This window comes from Catharus ustulatus, chromosome Z (assembly GCF_009819885.2).
Source record: "Catharus ustulatus isolate bCatUst1 chromosome Z, bCatUst1.pri.v2, whole genome shotgun sequence".
Lineage (NCBI taxonomy): Eukaryota > Metazoa > Chordata > Aves > Passeriformes > Turdidae > Catharus > Catharus ustulatus.
The window spans coordinates 20,766,408-20,784,022 of record NC_046262.2 but is presented as its reverse complement, the minus strand read 5'-3'; the positions used below and the strand labels follow the sequence as shown (position 1 = coordinate 20,784,022).

The window sequence follows — 17,615 nt, the reverse complement described above, 5'->3', positions numbered from 1 at the left end:
AAAGTTATTTTTCACACACAATGCTAGAAGTTATGGAAATACTTATTTGAGAAACTTACTCCTGCCTTGTGGGTTAAAACCTCAAAATTACACAAAATATCAAAGATGTGTCTTTCATCACACCTATGGGAACCTATTTAAATCTGCAAGGTTTTTAGCTTGGAGGAAAAAGAATAATTTACATATAACCCAAAACTTTCAAATTCTTGAGAATTCTGTAAACGTGCACAATCCCTCTCAGTTTATATAGCTGACCAATGTGTACACAGGCCATTCACAAAGAAGAATTAACCTTGTTCAGAGATTTAAGTCTCCTACACTCCATTTCCCAGATGCCAAGGGCTAGACACCAAAACTAAGGGAAAATCACTTTCTAGTGACTTTATTGGGTCTCTCTGGCATGGAATATCACAGTGAATCTTCAAATGGAGTGATTCATGAAAATTAAGAAGGCTAGGAGCCTGGAGAAAATGGACATGCAAGACATAGAATGGAGGAAAAAGGACATCTCTATGTCCCATGTGCACAGAGACTGGGAGATGAGGTGCAGTACCAAGGAGGCTGGGACTGATTTAGCATGAGTTTGGCAACGGAGTGTGGAAGCATTGACTCAGTAAAAGAAGTAACAGCCTACTAGTGGAGGAGGTGGTAGGGGGAAAATCAGCAAGATCTGAAAGGGAGCTGAGGGTGATGGACTGCATAAAGAGAAAAAAAATGGAAATGGTTAGAAAAAGAAACCAGAACAAGCAATAAGGGATAGGTAAAAGAAAATCCAGGTCAATAAAGGTCACTAGCAGCACTAGCTACATATTTGTAATTATTGAAGATTATCTATACACTAACATGTACATGAAATCCAAAGAGATTGGTTAAGAAGAGGGACAGATGGCAAAAAAGAACCGGCTGGGAAGCAGTGGGTTTTTACAGCCTGCAAATAGACTATGTGCTTATGTAAAATGATTTAGCCTTTGATTCAGGAGTCATACAGGAGAAAATAACACATGATCACAAAATTATTCAGAGTCCAGGAAGATCTGGAGATAAGTCAGAATTGTTTAACACCCCCCCACCCCCCAGCGTTTATCCATAAAAACACAGGTTCTTGCCAGAGAAGACAAAGTGAAGGAGACAAGAGTTCCAAGGATATTAAATAACACAATGAACACAAAGGTGTACACAAAGAATTGCATTGTCTGCCTTTCTCAGCAGAGGAGAACTCCTGGTAAAGATAGAAGTTCTTGTGAAGAATTCCCTCAATTATAAAGTCTCTGTAACATACCTTGCCAGAAAAGTGTCCTTGAAATTTGTCCCCCTTAATTATTTTATGTTGAATAATAAAGATGCAAGAAAAAAAAAAAATCTACCTTTTCAATGACACATTTCACCCACTCTGGAATGGCATCTAAGCTCACATGCCATACATTGCAAGGATTCTGAGCTGCAGCTGAAGATTGTGATATCTGTTAATTAAAAAATTGTATTCATACTCAAAATTTATGCATGCTTTTTTTTTCTTTGAATATAGCTAGAAGTCAGCTCCCCAAAATCTGTAAACATTAACAAATTATAAACCTCAAATATGATATGCTTCTTTAAGCTAAAAATCAGGTAGATACTGTCAGTAATTTTCTATTTCTGAATCAAAGAACATTGGGCAAACTCCACTGTGGAAATGTAGGTGTCTGGAGGTGGTTTTGTTTTGTTTAGAAGAACAGAAAGTATGCAGTTTCAGGCCTTCCAAGAATATCTGGAAATTGATTCTAGAATCACTGTCAGCTGGCATAATTCTTCAGTAAAGACAGAAAAATATAAGTTACAGTTTACACGAAGACTGTGATCAGCAACACAAAAATGCAACAAGTAGAATTAATTTTCTAATGCTTTTTAGAACAACTAACAGAGTAACCGGGTAATCTTAGCAACTTTAGAGTTTTTACTGGAATAATATGATACACCGATGAGAAAAAAATCTAAAAATCTGTTGCATTTCACTAATTGATAGTAAAATAGAAATAAAAGCAATTACATAACTAAAGTAGAGTTACAGGGATGGATAAAATTTTAAAGAAACTCTGGTGAGAAAGTCCTAAAATCAGTTGTTAAAATTTATGAATATATAAAGTTGTGGATGCCTACATTATTAAAGTTATTGGAATAAAAATTTCATTCTGCTGAAAACTAAAAGTGGGGCTATAGAGAGAGATAGAATCTTTTAAAAATTCTCCAAGTATTGACAGAAAACAGACAGATCTATTTATCATGTCTATGCTGGTTTTTTGTCCTATCTGTGAAGACCACCTGCACTTCAATATGGATACAATTATTAGTGTTTATACTGTGCTTGTAACTTCAACATTTGTTTTAAAATTTGTTCTGTATTTTTTTCATTCATAATTCAGCTACGTCCTTGTCTGAAGGTCGAAAATTCATTTGTGAAAACATGCTCAAAATATTACTGTTCTCATCACAGTATTGTCTTTACTTTCCAACCTCTTTAGATACAGCGTTAAATTACACTTTTTAATTTGATATCTACATAACTGGAGAAGAAGCTCCTTCAGTCATGTGTGCAATGATGGGGGGATCGCCACTCACAACTGAAAAGTCTACCATGGGGAGCCTGGACAAAGATAAGTCTTTCTTTTCACTACATTTTTTCCATGCAAGGAGTTGGAATTTCCACATTACCCCCTAAAAATCACTTCAAACCATGAACAAAAGAAGTATCAAATATAAAGTGTGAAAATTATTCCAGAACTTCAAGCTCTGTATGCAGAGTGATTAAAATGGGGTTTATTGATAATACTATCATGATCCTAAAAAGTAACTTTGTTTCTACATCTATTGGCTGTGTTTAATGTATCTACAAAGGAAAAATGTAAACACCTGAGTCTTAGCAGGTACACACAAAAATAGCTTTTGACCAATGAATTAGGTGGCCAGAATACTACTAGCCTATCAGAGTTGCACACGAGGTCTGTGTCTATGAAAACTGTATAAAATGAGTTATGTAAATAAAGAATTGGGTTTTCCTACATGAAGAAACTGAGCCCCATCTGCTTATTACTGCAAGTGCATAGACTATGGCCTGTATTAAAAAAAAAATGAAGAGTAAAATTTTCTGATGCAGGGATATTTAACACACAGTTAACTACCACAGTGGAAATTAGAATTAGTCTTTAAAATACACCTTAGACACAAAGAGTTGTCCACTAAGAGATACTAAAACAAAAAAAAAGGCTTCTATAAAAGCATCAAAACCAAACCCCATTTTTATATTAGAAATGTAATGCTTTATACGGGCTATTAGTCAAGTGCTCATGGATACCACCCTGCATGTTGCAGAACATCAAGGTAATCACTACTTGGCCTCACTAAAATTACTTCCTACACTACCCTCTACAGAACTGTTTCTACTTTACTACTTACATCCACAAGAAATTAATTACAAAGTGAGGCTAAGTCTAATACTTATTCATTTAAAATAAATGGCACCAGAAGAACTTACAGACTCCCTCAGAAGAAACTATACTTACTTTGCATGTTTCTTTCGCATTACATTTTGCAATAAAAACAGAATTTGCTATGTATTTCCTACATCTCCAGCAACGTAGAACACCAGCCTCTTGGTTGTTCATTGTATCAACTTAGGATTTTGCAACTCTGTATGTTGACCTGTAAAGACCAGAAAACAGAATTTGGTAACCTGTTGAAACACCACTTTACTCTTGAGACCTGAAAGTCTATAAAATTCTCACCACTGTAGAGAAGTTTAATACTTACAAACATTCTCTGATCTTGTATAGCACGGCATCTAGATATTTTAAATAGTAAGGTGAAACAGATGCTTTTATTTCCAGCTTTCATAAAGAAATAGAAAGCAATAACAACAAAACAACTAAAACCAAAATAAAATAAAACTAAACTGACCAATCAACCAAACAAAAAGCTTGTCCATTATTTGGACAAAAGATAAAAAAACTGAATACATCCATAGGAATAAGTCATTGCTATGCTAACTAATAAATAAACAAACATACACACATATAATTCTACATAACAATAATGAATGCCAACATAAAACTATAGATGACAGACTATTTTCTCAACATGCCCCTGTACACTTGCTCCCTTAAATTATTTAGTGTGGAAGGATGAGCACTGCTGGTGCAATCATTTTTCATGGACCTGTATTAACCTCCTTGTGAAACAGGACCTAAATTAAGAAAACCATAAGGATAAGACAAATACTCTGTTTTTCTCTTTTTGTATCTTGCTGTGTCCAGATTGTCTCTCTGGTCTTCTCTAGTTTCTTCCAAAGTCTTCCCTTTTTTCATGTTTTCTCCAAAGATCCTCCAACTCTTCTTTCAAAGTACTTACATTTTACCCCCTTGTGCTAGCTACATGAAAAAAAAATTAAGAAAATCTTTTTCATCTACATGGCAACTCAAGCCCTCAAGAGTTAGGCCTCCTCAGAATGCTAAAGTGCAGAGTGCTCACTGACAGGCATGCTGGAGTACAAAAGCAAAAATCAGTGTCAAAAGTTTGAGTGTCTAAACATCTGATTTTGCAACTATTTTAACATTCAATATTTTTTTAGTTTTCACTAACTAAAGAAACTTTGAGGTCTTCACTACAGGCTCTCTGAAGAGCAGTTTGTCTTGTTGAAACATATAGACTTCTGTATTTTCCCCATTTCTACCTTTTGTTTTTCTGCCTTGTTTTCTGATTTAATCAAAGACAAACACACAGAGAGGTTACTTATTATCTTTTATTTACGTCTGAGGTCTTCATTCGTTGTATTTTTATCTTTTTACAAAAGTAAAGGTCTGAAATATAGTTTGACAAGGACAAGCAGAAATGTGTGTACATACAGCAAACTCTGAGCTCTAGTGAACATGCAGTTTTTAACAATCAGATCCACTCTCAGCTTAAAAAGCAAAATTAAGGCAAACATTAAATATTTTCCTGCAATATCACAATTAAAATGAATTTTTGTTATGGGTCCATAGTGAATCTTAAGACAGCCAAGCAAAAGATCATGCAAGAGACACTTAAATAAAAGCTAAGAATTTATGCTATTAACCTGTCTCATTCCTGACAAAAATTCCAATGCTTTGACTTAAGCAGAACTTCAGTTTTTACTTAAACTTAGCATTTACTAATCCACATATGTCAATGCTGCTACTTTCCCTATTAGATATTTCAAAAGTGGAATGTATAAAATAATGAACCTGTCTACAAATTATTTTTTTAAAAGTAAATTCCTTCTCTGACAATTTCCAGAAGTACTTTGTATCACTTTGCTATTATAACATTAAGCACCACAGGGTATGTAGAAAATTATTATCAGTTATTAATTTCTTTATATCCCTCAAACTTTTAAAATGTTCTAATTAATTTATTCTTCAATAATATTCTTCTATAATGAATTTCATTTTACAAGAGTTCAGTGAGACCCTCAAATCTAAGATCAAGCAGGACTGGAAGATGCTTTGCAAGCAGCTAGCTCAGACATTCTTTTTAGGTACAGCCATATCCTCATCTACCCAAATACTTCCTTGAAATGAGGTGATATATGCCTTGCATCACTTTTTATGCTGTATTTTTTTATCCAAATGATATATTTAAGTCTCTATATAAATTCTGTTCCTCTTAGACAAGAAGATATCTTGCTATCTGTTCAACAGCTGCTTCATTTGAAGCTGTTGACTGGAGCAGGGCACAAAACCACTTGGTGACAGACAGCTCAACAATCAGATAAAACACTGATGATAAATGCACTTGTGATATTTAATACAAGGTTCAAGTCACACAAAGGCTCTCTAAGGATCATTGGCATTTGAGCTGTTGTAAACATCCTCCTCAACTATATAATATCTTCCAAGCTTTACTGCAAAGTAAAAGGTCTTTCATTTATTTATTTTGTTTAGTTAGTTGTACCCTTTGAAAGGTTCTTCTTAATTCAGCATATACTTTCTATTTAAAATTACACTTACAAAAGAGAAATGAATACATAGTATATGTGTATTAACACATATAGAATGGGTTGTATTTTATATAACCAAGAGTGGTGATAGTGAACTACATGGAAAAAATCCAACTCAAGTGGATAAATTTTTTAATATTATGGTACAGCAGGCTGAATGTTCTTCCGGCCTAGGAGTATTTAAAAATTAAAATTAATTTAGGTATATTAAAAATCTGCATGTGTGTGTTTTTTGCAGTTCTTACAAAGGACAGAAGAAACTCTACAGATACACGTTAACACATTGCAGATCATGTTTCTCATTTATCATATCGGCATTCACTTTTGTTTTGCACATAATTTCAAATAAATGCATACAAAAGCAGGATTTTAAAATTTCTCTTTTTTGTTAAATGCAGTTTAACCTTAGTGTTTTGGATATAATTTCCTAAGTTTCACTTGTCTTGGTTTGCATGTCAAACTATTAAAAGGCATCTTGCTCTCCTTAAGCAAAAAGTACCTACATAAAGATAAATTTTTTTTCATTTGGAACTCTAAAAATAATGTCAGGCCCTAAGTGGGCCTTTGCATCTTAGTTCTAGGTCATGTGTTTTGTGGCTCTACTGCTTTCAGGTTGCTTTGCATGAGCACATGTTTGCCTCCGAAATAGCACGCAGACAGAATGTTAAAAAGCCTATATTCTTACATAGCTTTTGTCAGATGACCTTCAAATTCTTTTCTATTATTTAGTCCCAGTAAAACCAGTAGCAGGGTCCTAAGACTTCCTTTCCAAGTCAGTCTCAGTTCCCTTTCTTGGAAATCATTGGTCTGATCTTCTCTTGGAAGATCATTGGTCTTGATCTTCTCTTGACTTTTGGTGAAGATTTTACAGCCTTCCCAAACTATTTCATTGTCTCCTTATCTTTTATTACTAACATTTCCCCTAATACTTCAATTGAATTTTCTTGTAATTTCCCTTATTTTTTTCTTGTAATAATCCCCTATTATGTGAATGCAGGGAACAAAATTGCTCCTTTTCTTCTGTGCAGGGCATTTTACAACTTTAAACACTTGTTAGATATTAGAATCCCTTCCATCTTGTCTTTGAACTAAATAAATCTCTTTTTCCTGAGAGATAATGCCTTCTTGATCTCCAACTGTCACTGCTATTTTGTAAACTCCTTCAAATAGATCAGCTATTCTTGCTGAATGCAAGTTCTGGATGCAGAACTCACTGAGGTTTTACCAGGTGAGGAGACTAGACAGATTGTATAAATTTTCAAGGGAGAAAAAAAGAAGAATGCCTATTTATATCTAGATTTATTATAAAATCAAAATTTTATAATGTATTATGTTTTGGTCATTCTGTCTGCAAAAAGATTGCTAAAAAAACATGAAGTACAACTCCAATTAAAATTTCTCATATGTTCACAGTGAAGAACTAAACACAATCCCCTAAATTTCTGTTGAAATCTGGTCTAGAATTCAACTAACTAGACCTTCATTCACAAACATATAAAAATCAGAAAGTAAGTGTAGCAGCACAAGCAGTTATAAATGTCTTTTCTTCAAAAATCACCTGTGACCCCTCCAGAATATTGCAGCCATGAAAATTGCAATAATAATTAGGTTGCAGTAAGAAACTAGTGCACTGAAACTTCAGCAATAGTTATTGAGAGTCTTGAAAAAAATTAGATGAGTGTCAGCTTTGTAGGAGGATGACAGAGAAAAGTTAAATGAGCTGCCCCAGCCAACAAGAGGCCATGCCGAAGTTCCTGCTCCCAGAGGAGGAACTTTACCAGACAGAGAAACCACGGAAGACATTAGTGTACACTTAAAAACCTGCTGCTAGTTTCTGATCTCCAGAGTATTTTTGATTAAAGAGACGCTTTTCAAAACCTACTTCAACAAGTTTCTCAATGAAATTGGACTGAAGATGGCTAGACAAAAGAAAATTTAAAGAACTGCCTCCAGGCTGCCCAAGAAGAGAAGCAGAAAGATGCATCGTTTGGTTCTGTGCATCTCATTCTCATCCACGAACTCATCTACCATTTCAGCATTGTATTATCAGCTTCAGTATCATGGAAGTTAGAACAGTGATGACTAGCCGATGTCAGAGGGTGGCCAGTGTGATACTTTGTTTCGTAGCAAGACTAACCCAAAAAAACCCTACTAGCAACGTTATTTCTTGACTTGCTAAACCTCCTATTGCAATGAATGTTGCTTAAGTCAACAGGTCTTTCAGGCACAGTCAGGATATGAAACGTGTAAATGGCTTTTAAAGGGAGTTGCCCTGGCGGGTCACTGGAAGACCACGAATCGGCGTGGTCTCGTTTTCCCAAGAGATGTCAAGATCACAGCTGCCCGTTTCATGCTCTTTCACACGCAGGCATTAGCTGTTGCACAAAGTGAAGCCCGAAACAAGCAGGAACAGGGTGCCCTTGTCCCAGCATAGCTCGGGACACCAGGCTGAATGAGCACCGCCGCAGCCGCTGGCTCCGGACACCCCCGAGCCCGCCCAGGCCCGACCGGGCGCGCAGGGCGCTGAGGGCCAGCGGCCCCGCCGAGCTAACCCCGGGCCGGAAGGCACGGGGCTGCCTCTCGGGCGGGCGCCGGGCTTACCCGGGGACGGGCAGTCCGGCCGCTCCGCCCGGCTCCGGGCGGGTGTCCGCCCCGCCGCGTTCACCCCACAACCCCCGCGCCCCCCGGCCCGGGCCCGCCTCGGCCCCACGGGCGGCTGCGGCGCCTCCCGCCGCCCCGGACCCGCTCAGCTCACCGGGCCGGGCCGCGCCGCGCGAGGCTGCGAGGAGGAGGCGACGGCACTGGAGCGACCGGGCGGGCGGGGAAGGGGTTGCGCAGCAGCAGCTGCTCCCGCGAACGGGAAGAGACGGGAGACAAACGGCGCGGAAAGCGCTCCGCCAGCGCGGCCCTGCGCTCGGCCGGCACACGGCGGCGGCCCGGGCCACCCAGGCGGCTGCTGCGGCCGGCGGGTGAGCCTCGGCGGCGGTGGGCAGCCCTGCTGTCCGGGGACGAGGGCAATGCCCGCGCCAGCCTGCTCCACGCCGAGCCCTGAGGCTGGCACGTCCTCTCGTCTCCTGACTGGTGGAGATGGAGCGGGGTGGGGTCAGCGCCGGCGGCAAGCTGTGACCAGGGAGAAGAGCGGCGGAAAGAATTAAGGTTAAGGGAACGAACGAAAACTTTTCAGTGGGCGCTGGGACAGAAACTGGCCTCATTTTATTCCTCAGGCCCGAGGAATAAACCCAAACCCAGAGATCGTACTCTCATAGGGCGAGACCAGGGACATCGCAGGGACCGGCGAGCGCCCGTCGGCCGTCACCGTCTAGGCTGCTTGTCCTCAGCAGCCCCCGACTGTCCTAATGTGCAACAAGAGAAAGCAGGAAGCATTAAATGGAACGGGGCGAGGAAATGAAGTACACTTATGAATTGTAGGTGTAGGAAATTGCTGCACATCACGCGGGGCTCCACGGCAGGAAGGGCGGCCCGGCGGCCCTGGCCGGTGAGCGGCTGTGCCGAGAGGAACGAGCCGGCGCCTTCCACCCTGTGGCGTCTTGGGCGCCTCACCGCGCATTGTCTCTCTCAGTGACGCTGCGACTTGACCGGGAGCTGATACGTGCTCGTAGCTGACAATCTGCTGGTGATGATAATGCTAATGACAATCTTTAAACACGGGAAGCGAACAATTTTAAAGTAATGTGAGAGTAAGAAAGGCTGGAAGATTGCTGAGGAAAATTACATTAGAGTCTATTCGCTTCTTTGCCTGTGGAGGTGATTTTGAAAACTGAAACCTCAATTACAGGCTTCTTCTATATTTATGATATACAATTTCTGTGATCTTTCTTATATTTCAGTATACAATTCCTTCAGGTCAAGACTGTATTATCAGGTAGCTGTTTTGGATAATGTAGGACTCACAGTAAGATCTGGGCTCTCATGGAGACCAAAGTCCATTGCATGAGATTACGACATCAGATGTTATGTTAATTGCTACTTTTTCTTTCCTAGGGTAGACTCAGTAAAGAACATCACAAGCAGGATGGTTCCAATAACTTAATTCTGTTTTACTCTACAGATACAGTACAGCAACAACATGTAGAAGAAACAGACTGTTATTTTCAAATAATCTATAGTATGCTACAATATGCTGAAATCTAGAGTAAAATGACTATTAGAAAAATAAATATTTATCAGTCATAAAGAATTGCAGCTTATAAGACACATTTTAGCAAACTTAATTGATAAGGCTATAGAGCTACACGTGAAATAGATAAATCAAAGAAATAAAATACAGATTAAAATAACAAGTTTAAGACATTTCAGGCCTTCTGACATAAAATAATGTTGAAAATATTAGGAGAGAGATATTTAAAAAAATTTTATCTGATTTGCTTCAGTTTAAGTAGGATGTAGGATTGGACTACTTGAATTTAATGGAATCACACAGATAAGGCGAAATAGTCATGAAGGTGGCACTGGGGGTAAGAAATTAAAAGGACTGTATAGCTCACATCATAGCAACAACAAGTGGAATGAGGAGGAATGAAACTTTGCTGCTGGCTACAAGACTATATTCAGAGCCTTTCAGCTGTACTGTGTGGTTAACTGTATTGATTATCTTATAGACAGTGTTTGTCTAACACAGGGCAGCTGGACTGTGGAGGGCTAGAGGGGATGAATTGTGCTGTGGCCTTCTGACTCATGACAGGCTGATGCAGTAGTTAATTCCAAGGTGGGCTATATATGAAATGCCTTTTACTGGGATAGCCCCTTAAGTCTGTGGTGTGAGTTCAAGGATCAGTGCCAAACTAACACAGTAAGTCAAAAACCAGAGAGTGTCTTTGCTGTTCTGAAGCACTGATCATGTTGGGAAGACATTGAATGCTGAAGCACCCTGCATGGCTGTAGCGATTAGTGCATACACAGTGGCACATTCTATTTTCATGTCCATGACAATGGAGAGTGTATCCAGCTCACAGGTACTCTATGACAATCTCCAACAGGTGGTCATGTATTCCAATAATCACACCAGGAACATGTCATTTCCATTCCTCTTGTGTTGATATAACAGCCTAGGGGAAGGGATGCCCTAATTGTCATTCCTGTAGAGTTTCTTTCTTTACCAAAATACTTCTTCAATACAAGAAGTTACATGTTCTGCAGCTATTTGGTAATGCACAAATGACTACCCAAGGCATTAATCCAGTCTGTAATCCCTGGTTCTTCAACCCATTAGGCTGCTCCATTATGTAAGGTCAGCTCCAAGACCTGCATATCTATTATTTGGTCCTGTATTCTGGAGGAAAATACCTTAGAAAATGGCCAGAGAGGGAGCATTAGGAGAAAAGAATGAAGAAGTATAAATTATTGGGTAGAACTTTCAGGACTTGATACTGAGCACAGGAGGAAAATCATCCTTGCCATTACCTGTTGGGGCTTTTTTGGTTTGGTTTGTTAGTTTGTTGTTAATTGGTTTTCTTTGTTTGTTTGTTTGTTTGTTTGTTTGTTTGTTTGTTTGTTTGTTCTCCCACCCTCTTTTAAAATTTTATAACCAGTATGCATAACCAGCATTGCAAGCCCAATCAGCAGCACTGGCTTCTTTCGCCCTTCACTATAGGATTAATTGTTGAATAAACTTTGTTAACTTGGCACTACAATAGCCGTCAAGCAAAACATTTTTACTGTATGGAGATTATTATTTTTGTGCATTATTTCAATTCAGCACACTGTTGGAATTCTTTCCCTATTACAAAGTAAATTATAAGAAAATGACATTTCATGCCTTTTTACTTGAAGATAAAGGTTTATATTTGATTTGTAAATATATTTGATTTTAAAAATAATCAAATCCATCTAAAATTGTGATGATAGGCTGGATTATAGTTAGGGAAAGCATTTTTTAAGTCACATAGGACTAGATCTAATAAAGTAATTCTTAAAATAGTTTTCTTAATTTGTGGTTGCTAATTCCCTGGAATAGACTCCAGAGCTATGCTAAATGTAGGGATCCTTTCTGTGCTTCACAGTCCTGCTGGTCAATGAATCATGCTATCTTGAGAGAGGACAAAAGAAAACATTTTAAAAAGTATACTGCAGATATATATAGTAACTCACTGAACTTTATTGCTAATCAGCTGTTGAAAGCTAGTTCCTAGAAGGGAAACTACTTATACAGAAAAGAGATTTATGCCACATTTCCCTTAACCTGGGAGAACAGGAACTAGTTATCCAGCTGAAAATAAAAGCACTGGGTTTTTTTCCCCCATGGTGGCATGGTTTCAAAGAGTTTGTGATCTATGGAAATATACAGGATGGAAAAAAACCTGTCTGTGCCCAAAGAATTGTGGAGCTTACATCAGAACACGAATGTCAGAGATCTTCAAGAACTTAGGTGGTTTTCACTAAACAGACATAAAATTGCACTAACAACCCTTTGGAGAGGGTTTTGTACTACATTGTATTTAGTTTTCATAAATAATACTATTAAGCCAGGGCTTTTGATTAAGTTGGTTCAGTTTAGTTTTCAGTAAAGAAAAACCAAAGTATGTCTTCAACTTAAGTGCTTGACTTATAAAGTGAGCTTAGAAAAGCTAAAGAAATACAGCCAATCTGAACTGCTCAGGAATTTGGGGAAGATACCGGAAATTGCAGTTAAATTTCTCTAAAACCCAAGAATATTTATCCAGCCAATGATAATACTTCCAGAAATAATGTTAAAATGAAATGGATAGTTACTTAAAGCAGTATTTTCAGCAGACCTTCAAGGAATAGAAAAGAACAGAAAGGAATCAAAAAATAATGATCAGCAGGTCTTTTTTTAGAAAGGGGAATAGCAATTAAAACCATTTAAATTTAAGCTAGATTAGAACATGCAAAGAATATTAACTTTATAACCTTGGCTTATTGGAGAGAATTGGAAAGTGAATGAGATTCAGGTGAATAATATACAATGTTATGCACTCTGAGATTGCTGGCAAGAATTTCTGCTACCAGGTGGTGACTCATCAATTGGAAGCAGTAAAATGTTTAAGTAATGGAGTATATTAATTGATCACAGGGTGTCTGTGCATTGGCTGTGTGATGTAGCTCTGAAGAGACTAATTCTGCCCTGTACTGTGAGTATATTTCCAGTACATGCAGATCATGCTCTGGTAATTTTTATTTTGAAATATAATAATAATAATAATAATAATAATAATAATAATAATAATAATAATAATAATAATAATAATAATAATAATAATAATAATAATAATAATAATAATAATAATAATAATAATAATAATAATAATTTATTTTGAGCTAGAGTAGACACAAAAAATACTAAGGTGATTAAAAATTGGATAGAGCCTGGCTTATAGGAAAACAGAAGTGGTTTTGCTTACTCAGTTCAGCAAAACAAATGCCGTGAAAAGTTTTTCTTGATAGGTTATCACTGAGGAAAAAAATATTATTGCAGCTTTATATAACTTAACAAATGTATAAAAACAAAATTAAAAATTGACCAATAAGAAATTTAGTTATTGAAAAGCTATAGTTGTACTACCACAGAGATTATCGGAAAAGCTTCCTAAAAAAAAAAGGTTGGAGGAAAAAAGCACAAATTAAGTTTACTGAAATTCATGGTGGCTTTTTAGTTTTAATTTTACACTTTTTGTGAAAAGAAGATTATACCTGGTAATTTGCTATCTCGTGACTTTGTTTTCTTAGTCCTGATTTCCTTTCCCATGAGAGGCACTGCCTTGTCAGTGCTTAATATGTAGATAAAGAGAATATTTCCCAAGTAGTGTAAAAATATCTTATATCCTTCAGGGGATAAGAATAAAGGAATTAAGTGGGTTTTTTTTCCCAATGTTGCTGTCACTCAAACATTTTGAACACCTCTGCACAGTAATTCCTATTTAGTGAAGTTTAATCTTCTATAACACTCCAGCATCATCCTCTGTTTTACCATTGTCTAAATTAAATAATTGTAAATGTATTTTTATTGCAGCATTATATGAAGCAGTTTGAAATGCATTTCTTTTCTAGAATTATCAGTTTAATTTTTCAATAGGAATGGGTAGAAAAGAGTGAAAATTTCTTTCAGTCATTAATGCTAATACCTATATATACCAGGCTTGTTCTTAGGTTAAGATATAAAGAAAATAACTATGGAATGGTTTGGATTGAAAAGAATCTTAGAGATATCTGTGTCCAAACCCTCTTGCCATGGGCAGAAACTTCTCCCATGAGACCAAGTTGCTCAAAGCCCCATCCATCCAGGCCTTGAACACTCCCAGGGTGGGGCATCCACAAAGTCTCTGGGCAACCAATCCCAGTGTCTCACAACATTCATTGTGAATAATGTCTTTCTAATATCTAATCTAAACCCTGGGGCAATTTATGCCAGTGTGTCACAACACTCATTGTGAATAATGTCTTCCTAATATCTAATCTAAACTTGCTCTCTTTCAGTTTAAAACTGTTACCCTTGTCCTATTGCTACTTGTTCTTGTAAAAAATCTCTCTCCAGCTCTCTAGTAGGCTGCCTCCTCTAGGCCCTGGAAGATGCTATAAAGTCTGCCTGGAGCCTTCTCTTCTCCAGGCTGAACAGCCCCAACTCTCTGCCTTTCTTCATAGCTGAGGTACTCCAGAAGTTTGATCATTTTGTGTCTGAATTCATTCCACCAGAACAGCTTTCCCGTGCTGGGACCCCAGAGCTGGGTGCAGCGCTGCAGGTGGGGTCTCAGCAGAGCAGAGCAGAGGGACAGAATCCCCTCCCTGCCCTGCTGCCCACACTGCTCGGGGTGCAGCCCAGCACACGTTTGGCTCTCTGGGCTGGGAGTGCCATGGCTGGGTCTCTTCCAGCTTCTTGCCTGGTAACTATCCTGTTAAACTGAAAATTGTTTTGAGTTTAGCTTTTAAGTAGTGTTTGTCTTTTATGTATGCTTAATGTATTTAATCTTATTCCAAATATTAAATAGAGAGTAAGGAGAGAGAATTATTAATTTGTTTGACTGCTGAAGAAAACAGTGTAGTCCATTTTTAAAAGTCCATTTTTAAAGTCCAGCTTTAAGAATCACATTTTCCTTGAGAATAGCTCAGAATATTAATTTCATATTACCTATTTGAGTGGATATATACTGTGAACAAAGTATATTTTTAGAAATAATGATTTCCACAGATTTTTATGTTGTACTAAATTATCTTTTTATTTCCTTTTAATGGCATTCTGAACTCTCTTTATTCTGTGAAGTTGCTGAAAATTGGCAAATAAAAATCTTGGAACATAATACATAAATGGCAATCAATTAATCTCAAAACTACTCTGGACTTAGCTTGCTTATGTGTTTGTTCCAGTTTCAGTAACATAATTAAAATATATAATTATGAAAAACTTACTTCTCTTACACTCAGAAGACAATATCCTCATTCAGATACCAATTTCAGTTGAGGACATGAAGAATTTTGAGATAATTTCTAGTTTCACTTTTTTCAAAATTATTTATTTATGTTTCACAATTTCTGAGTTGAGCAATATGGTCTAAAAAATTCTGTGTTGGACTTGCCATTTGCAATTTGACGGCAAAACAAACCTAAGATTGAGATCTTTGAAGTTTTCTAACATGAGACTGTGTTCAAATACTCTTTTGTTGTAGTTGAAAGAACCTCCTACACTCATCCCTGATTATGCATAATACTTTCATTATTACTGAAACAAGATGCCTAGGAATTGTCCTGACAGAACTCATAGAGATCTAAAATTCTTATCATAGAGTAATCTAAAATATGCAGTATAATATGATGCTACAGTAAATAGTGTTTTCACTTCAGTTATTTATCTGTTACCAGATCCTACATAAATTGTTTCCTAACTGCTTTTGCCATGGAACTCCTCCTCCAATCCTTGAATGTAAACTCTGGTTTTATCCCAACAAACGGGCCTGTTAAAATAACCATTTAAATTGCCAAAACTAAGTAATGATGGGATGAAAAGGAAGCTCTCTGCTTTACCTATGCTTTTGCAGAGTCAGTGCAGAGGAGACTTCTCAAAATGTTCTCTGTTCCAGCAGGACGCTGCTGAAGCCCCCAAGTAGAGCAACCAACTATGTAGCTATGACTCTGAACTCCAGGTAAAAGCAGTACTGCCACAAACAAACACTGCTTTTATGCCTTTTGACAAGGTTTAGTCACACTCTCACTTCAGGCTTAAGCCATAGGACAAATGCTTAAGGAAAAAGCTATGTGCCGACAGTCTCTGAGCAAGACATTAGGCTTAAACACTTTTAAAAATCTTGTCTTTTATATTATGGGCATTATAAACTGCAGACAATTTAGGAACTGCTCGGCCATGGAATTCTGGTATTCTGAGTCTCTTTTGTGATTTTAATACAAGGCTTGATTGGGATGCTCACACATACGTCTTCAGTGCTATTTAAAATTCTCACTTGTTTATGATGTTGACAGATATCTAAAGCAGCACTTAGAGTCCAGATTTTGTTACTGAAGGCATTTCATATGGCTCTAAGAGTTTATGACTGGCAGCTGAACAGAGTCCTAATATTCAATTTTAGTGTATTTGAGATGCCTAAAAAAGTAACTGCTCTTATTTGCCTAAATATATCAGTTTATAAGGATGATGACTGGGAAAAAAAATCAGAGAATGGTTTTTTTTGGCATCAGCTTCCAGTAGTGAACACTCTGCAAATCTCTGAAAGTGAGATTTGTGTTTCTGCTTAATCCAGGGCATTTTTTGTGTAAACTATGTCTTTGTTTTTGAGCTTCCTAACAGGTCTTATTAGGTCCCATTGAGCCTGGAGCTGTCTGTATGGGGAGTGCTTGGGATGTGCTTGGGCCATGAGGAGCTAGGAAAGTGTCCTTCCTGAGGGACCTGGGCTTTTCTTACTCTGTTCTGTTTTACCAGTGAAATAAGATGGTCTCCTCTGTTGTGCGGTGTGTGACACTGCTGTGGTACTGGCAAAGGGATGCAGCTGCTTGTTGTCAGGTTTTTCTAGCCTCTTGCAACATGCAAACATGATTGCAGAGACCAAGAGGAGCTGGCTATCTGCTGCAACGTCTATAGGCTCTTGCTTATGTTACTTCCTGCCTTACCAGTTCTGCCTGGGATGCATTGTGTGGTGGACAATGAGGAAAACAGTGTCATCCTTTTCAGGCAGGCTGTAAACACCAACATTTACTCCATGTAGTCAATTTTGGGAGATGGCTCAACAGCACCCTCAGATGTGTCAGTTGCCAGCCACCAGGATCACCAGGTGCTGTGGGGCAGGAGGCCAGGACTGACAAGGTCCTCCTTCCAGCCTGATGTCTCAGCAGGCATTTCCTGGGAACTGCTCAGAGGAAAGAGTTGCTCTAGGGGGCCACTGGTGGGACATGGCTTCGGCCACATAAATGGCCAAAGAGTAAATCTGTAGTGCTGGGTGAGGAGGCCTTGGTTTGGAAGTTGTAGCACTTTCTACAAAACCAGACAGTCATTCTTGCTTGTCAGCTCATCAGTATTGCTGGAGACAAGTGCCCCCCAAAGAGGAGGGTCAGTGGCCCCCAGGACACCTGCAGGACACCTCTGGCAACACTAGGGCAGTGAAACCAAGGGCAGCTGGGAAACGTGCTGGCCCCTAAGAGGACCTAAAGG

At 38.2% G+C, this 17,615-nt stretch overlaps 1 protein-coding gene across 5 annotated transcripts in view; it reads right to left on the bottom strand.

Moving 5' to 3' along the window:
* The window catches only part of RNF180 (ring finger protein 180), a 73,801-nt gene extending 64,902 nt beyond the window's left edge, over window positions 1-8,899 (bottom strand). For 2 of the 5 annotated variants that reach the window (XR_006163154.1, XM_042780149.1), the window contains exons 1-3: window positions 8,745-8,899; window positions 3,537-3,675; window positions 1,365-1,460 (exon numbers count right to left, since the gene is read on the bottom strand). Coding sequence is in view for 4 of the 5 variants with exons in the window: in XM_042780149.1 (XP_042636083.1) it covers window positions 1,365-1,460; window positions 3,537-3,638 (198 nt within the window). In the remaining variant the exon portion in view is untranslated. The remainder of the gene's footprint in view (window positions 1-1,364; window positions 1,461-3,536; window positions 3,676-8,744) is intronic. The other 3 variants (XM_042780146.1, XM_042780147.1, XM_042780148.1) reach the window with 3 other exon arrangements.
* Window positions 8,900-17,615: the final 8,716 nt, after the last annotated feature.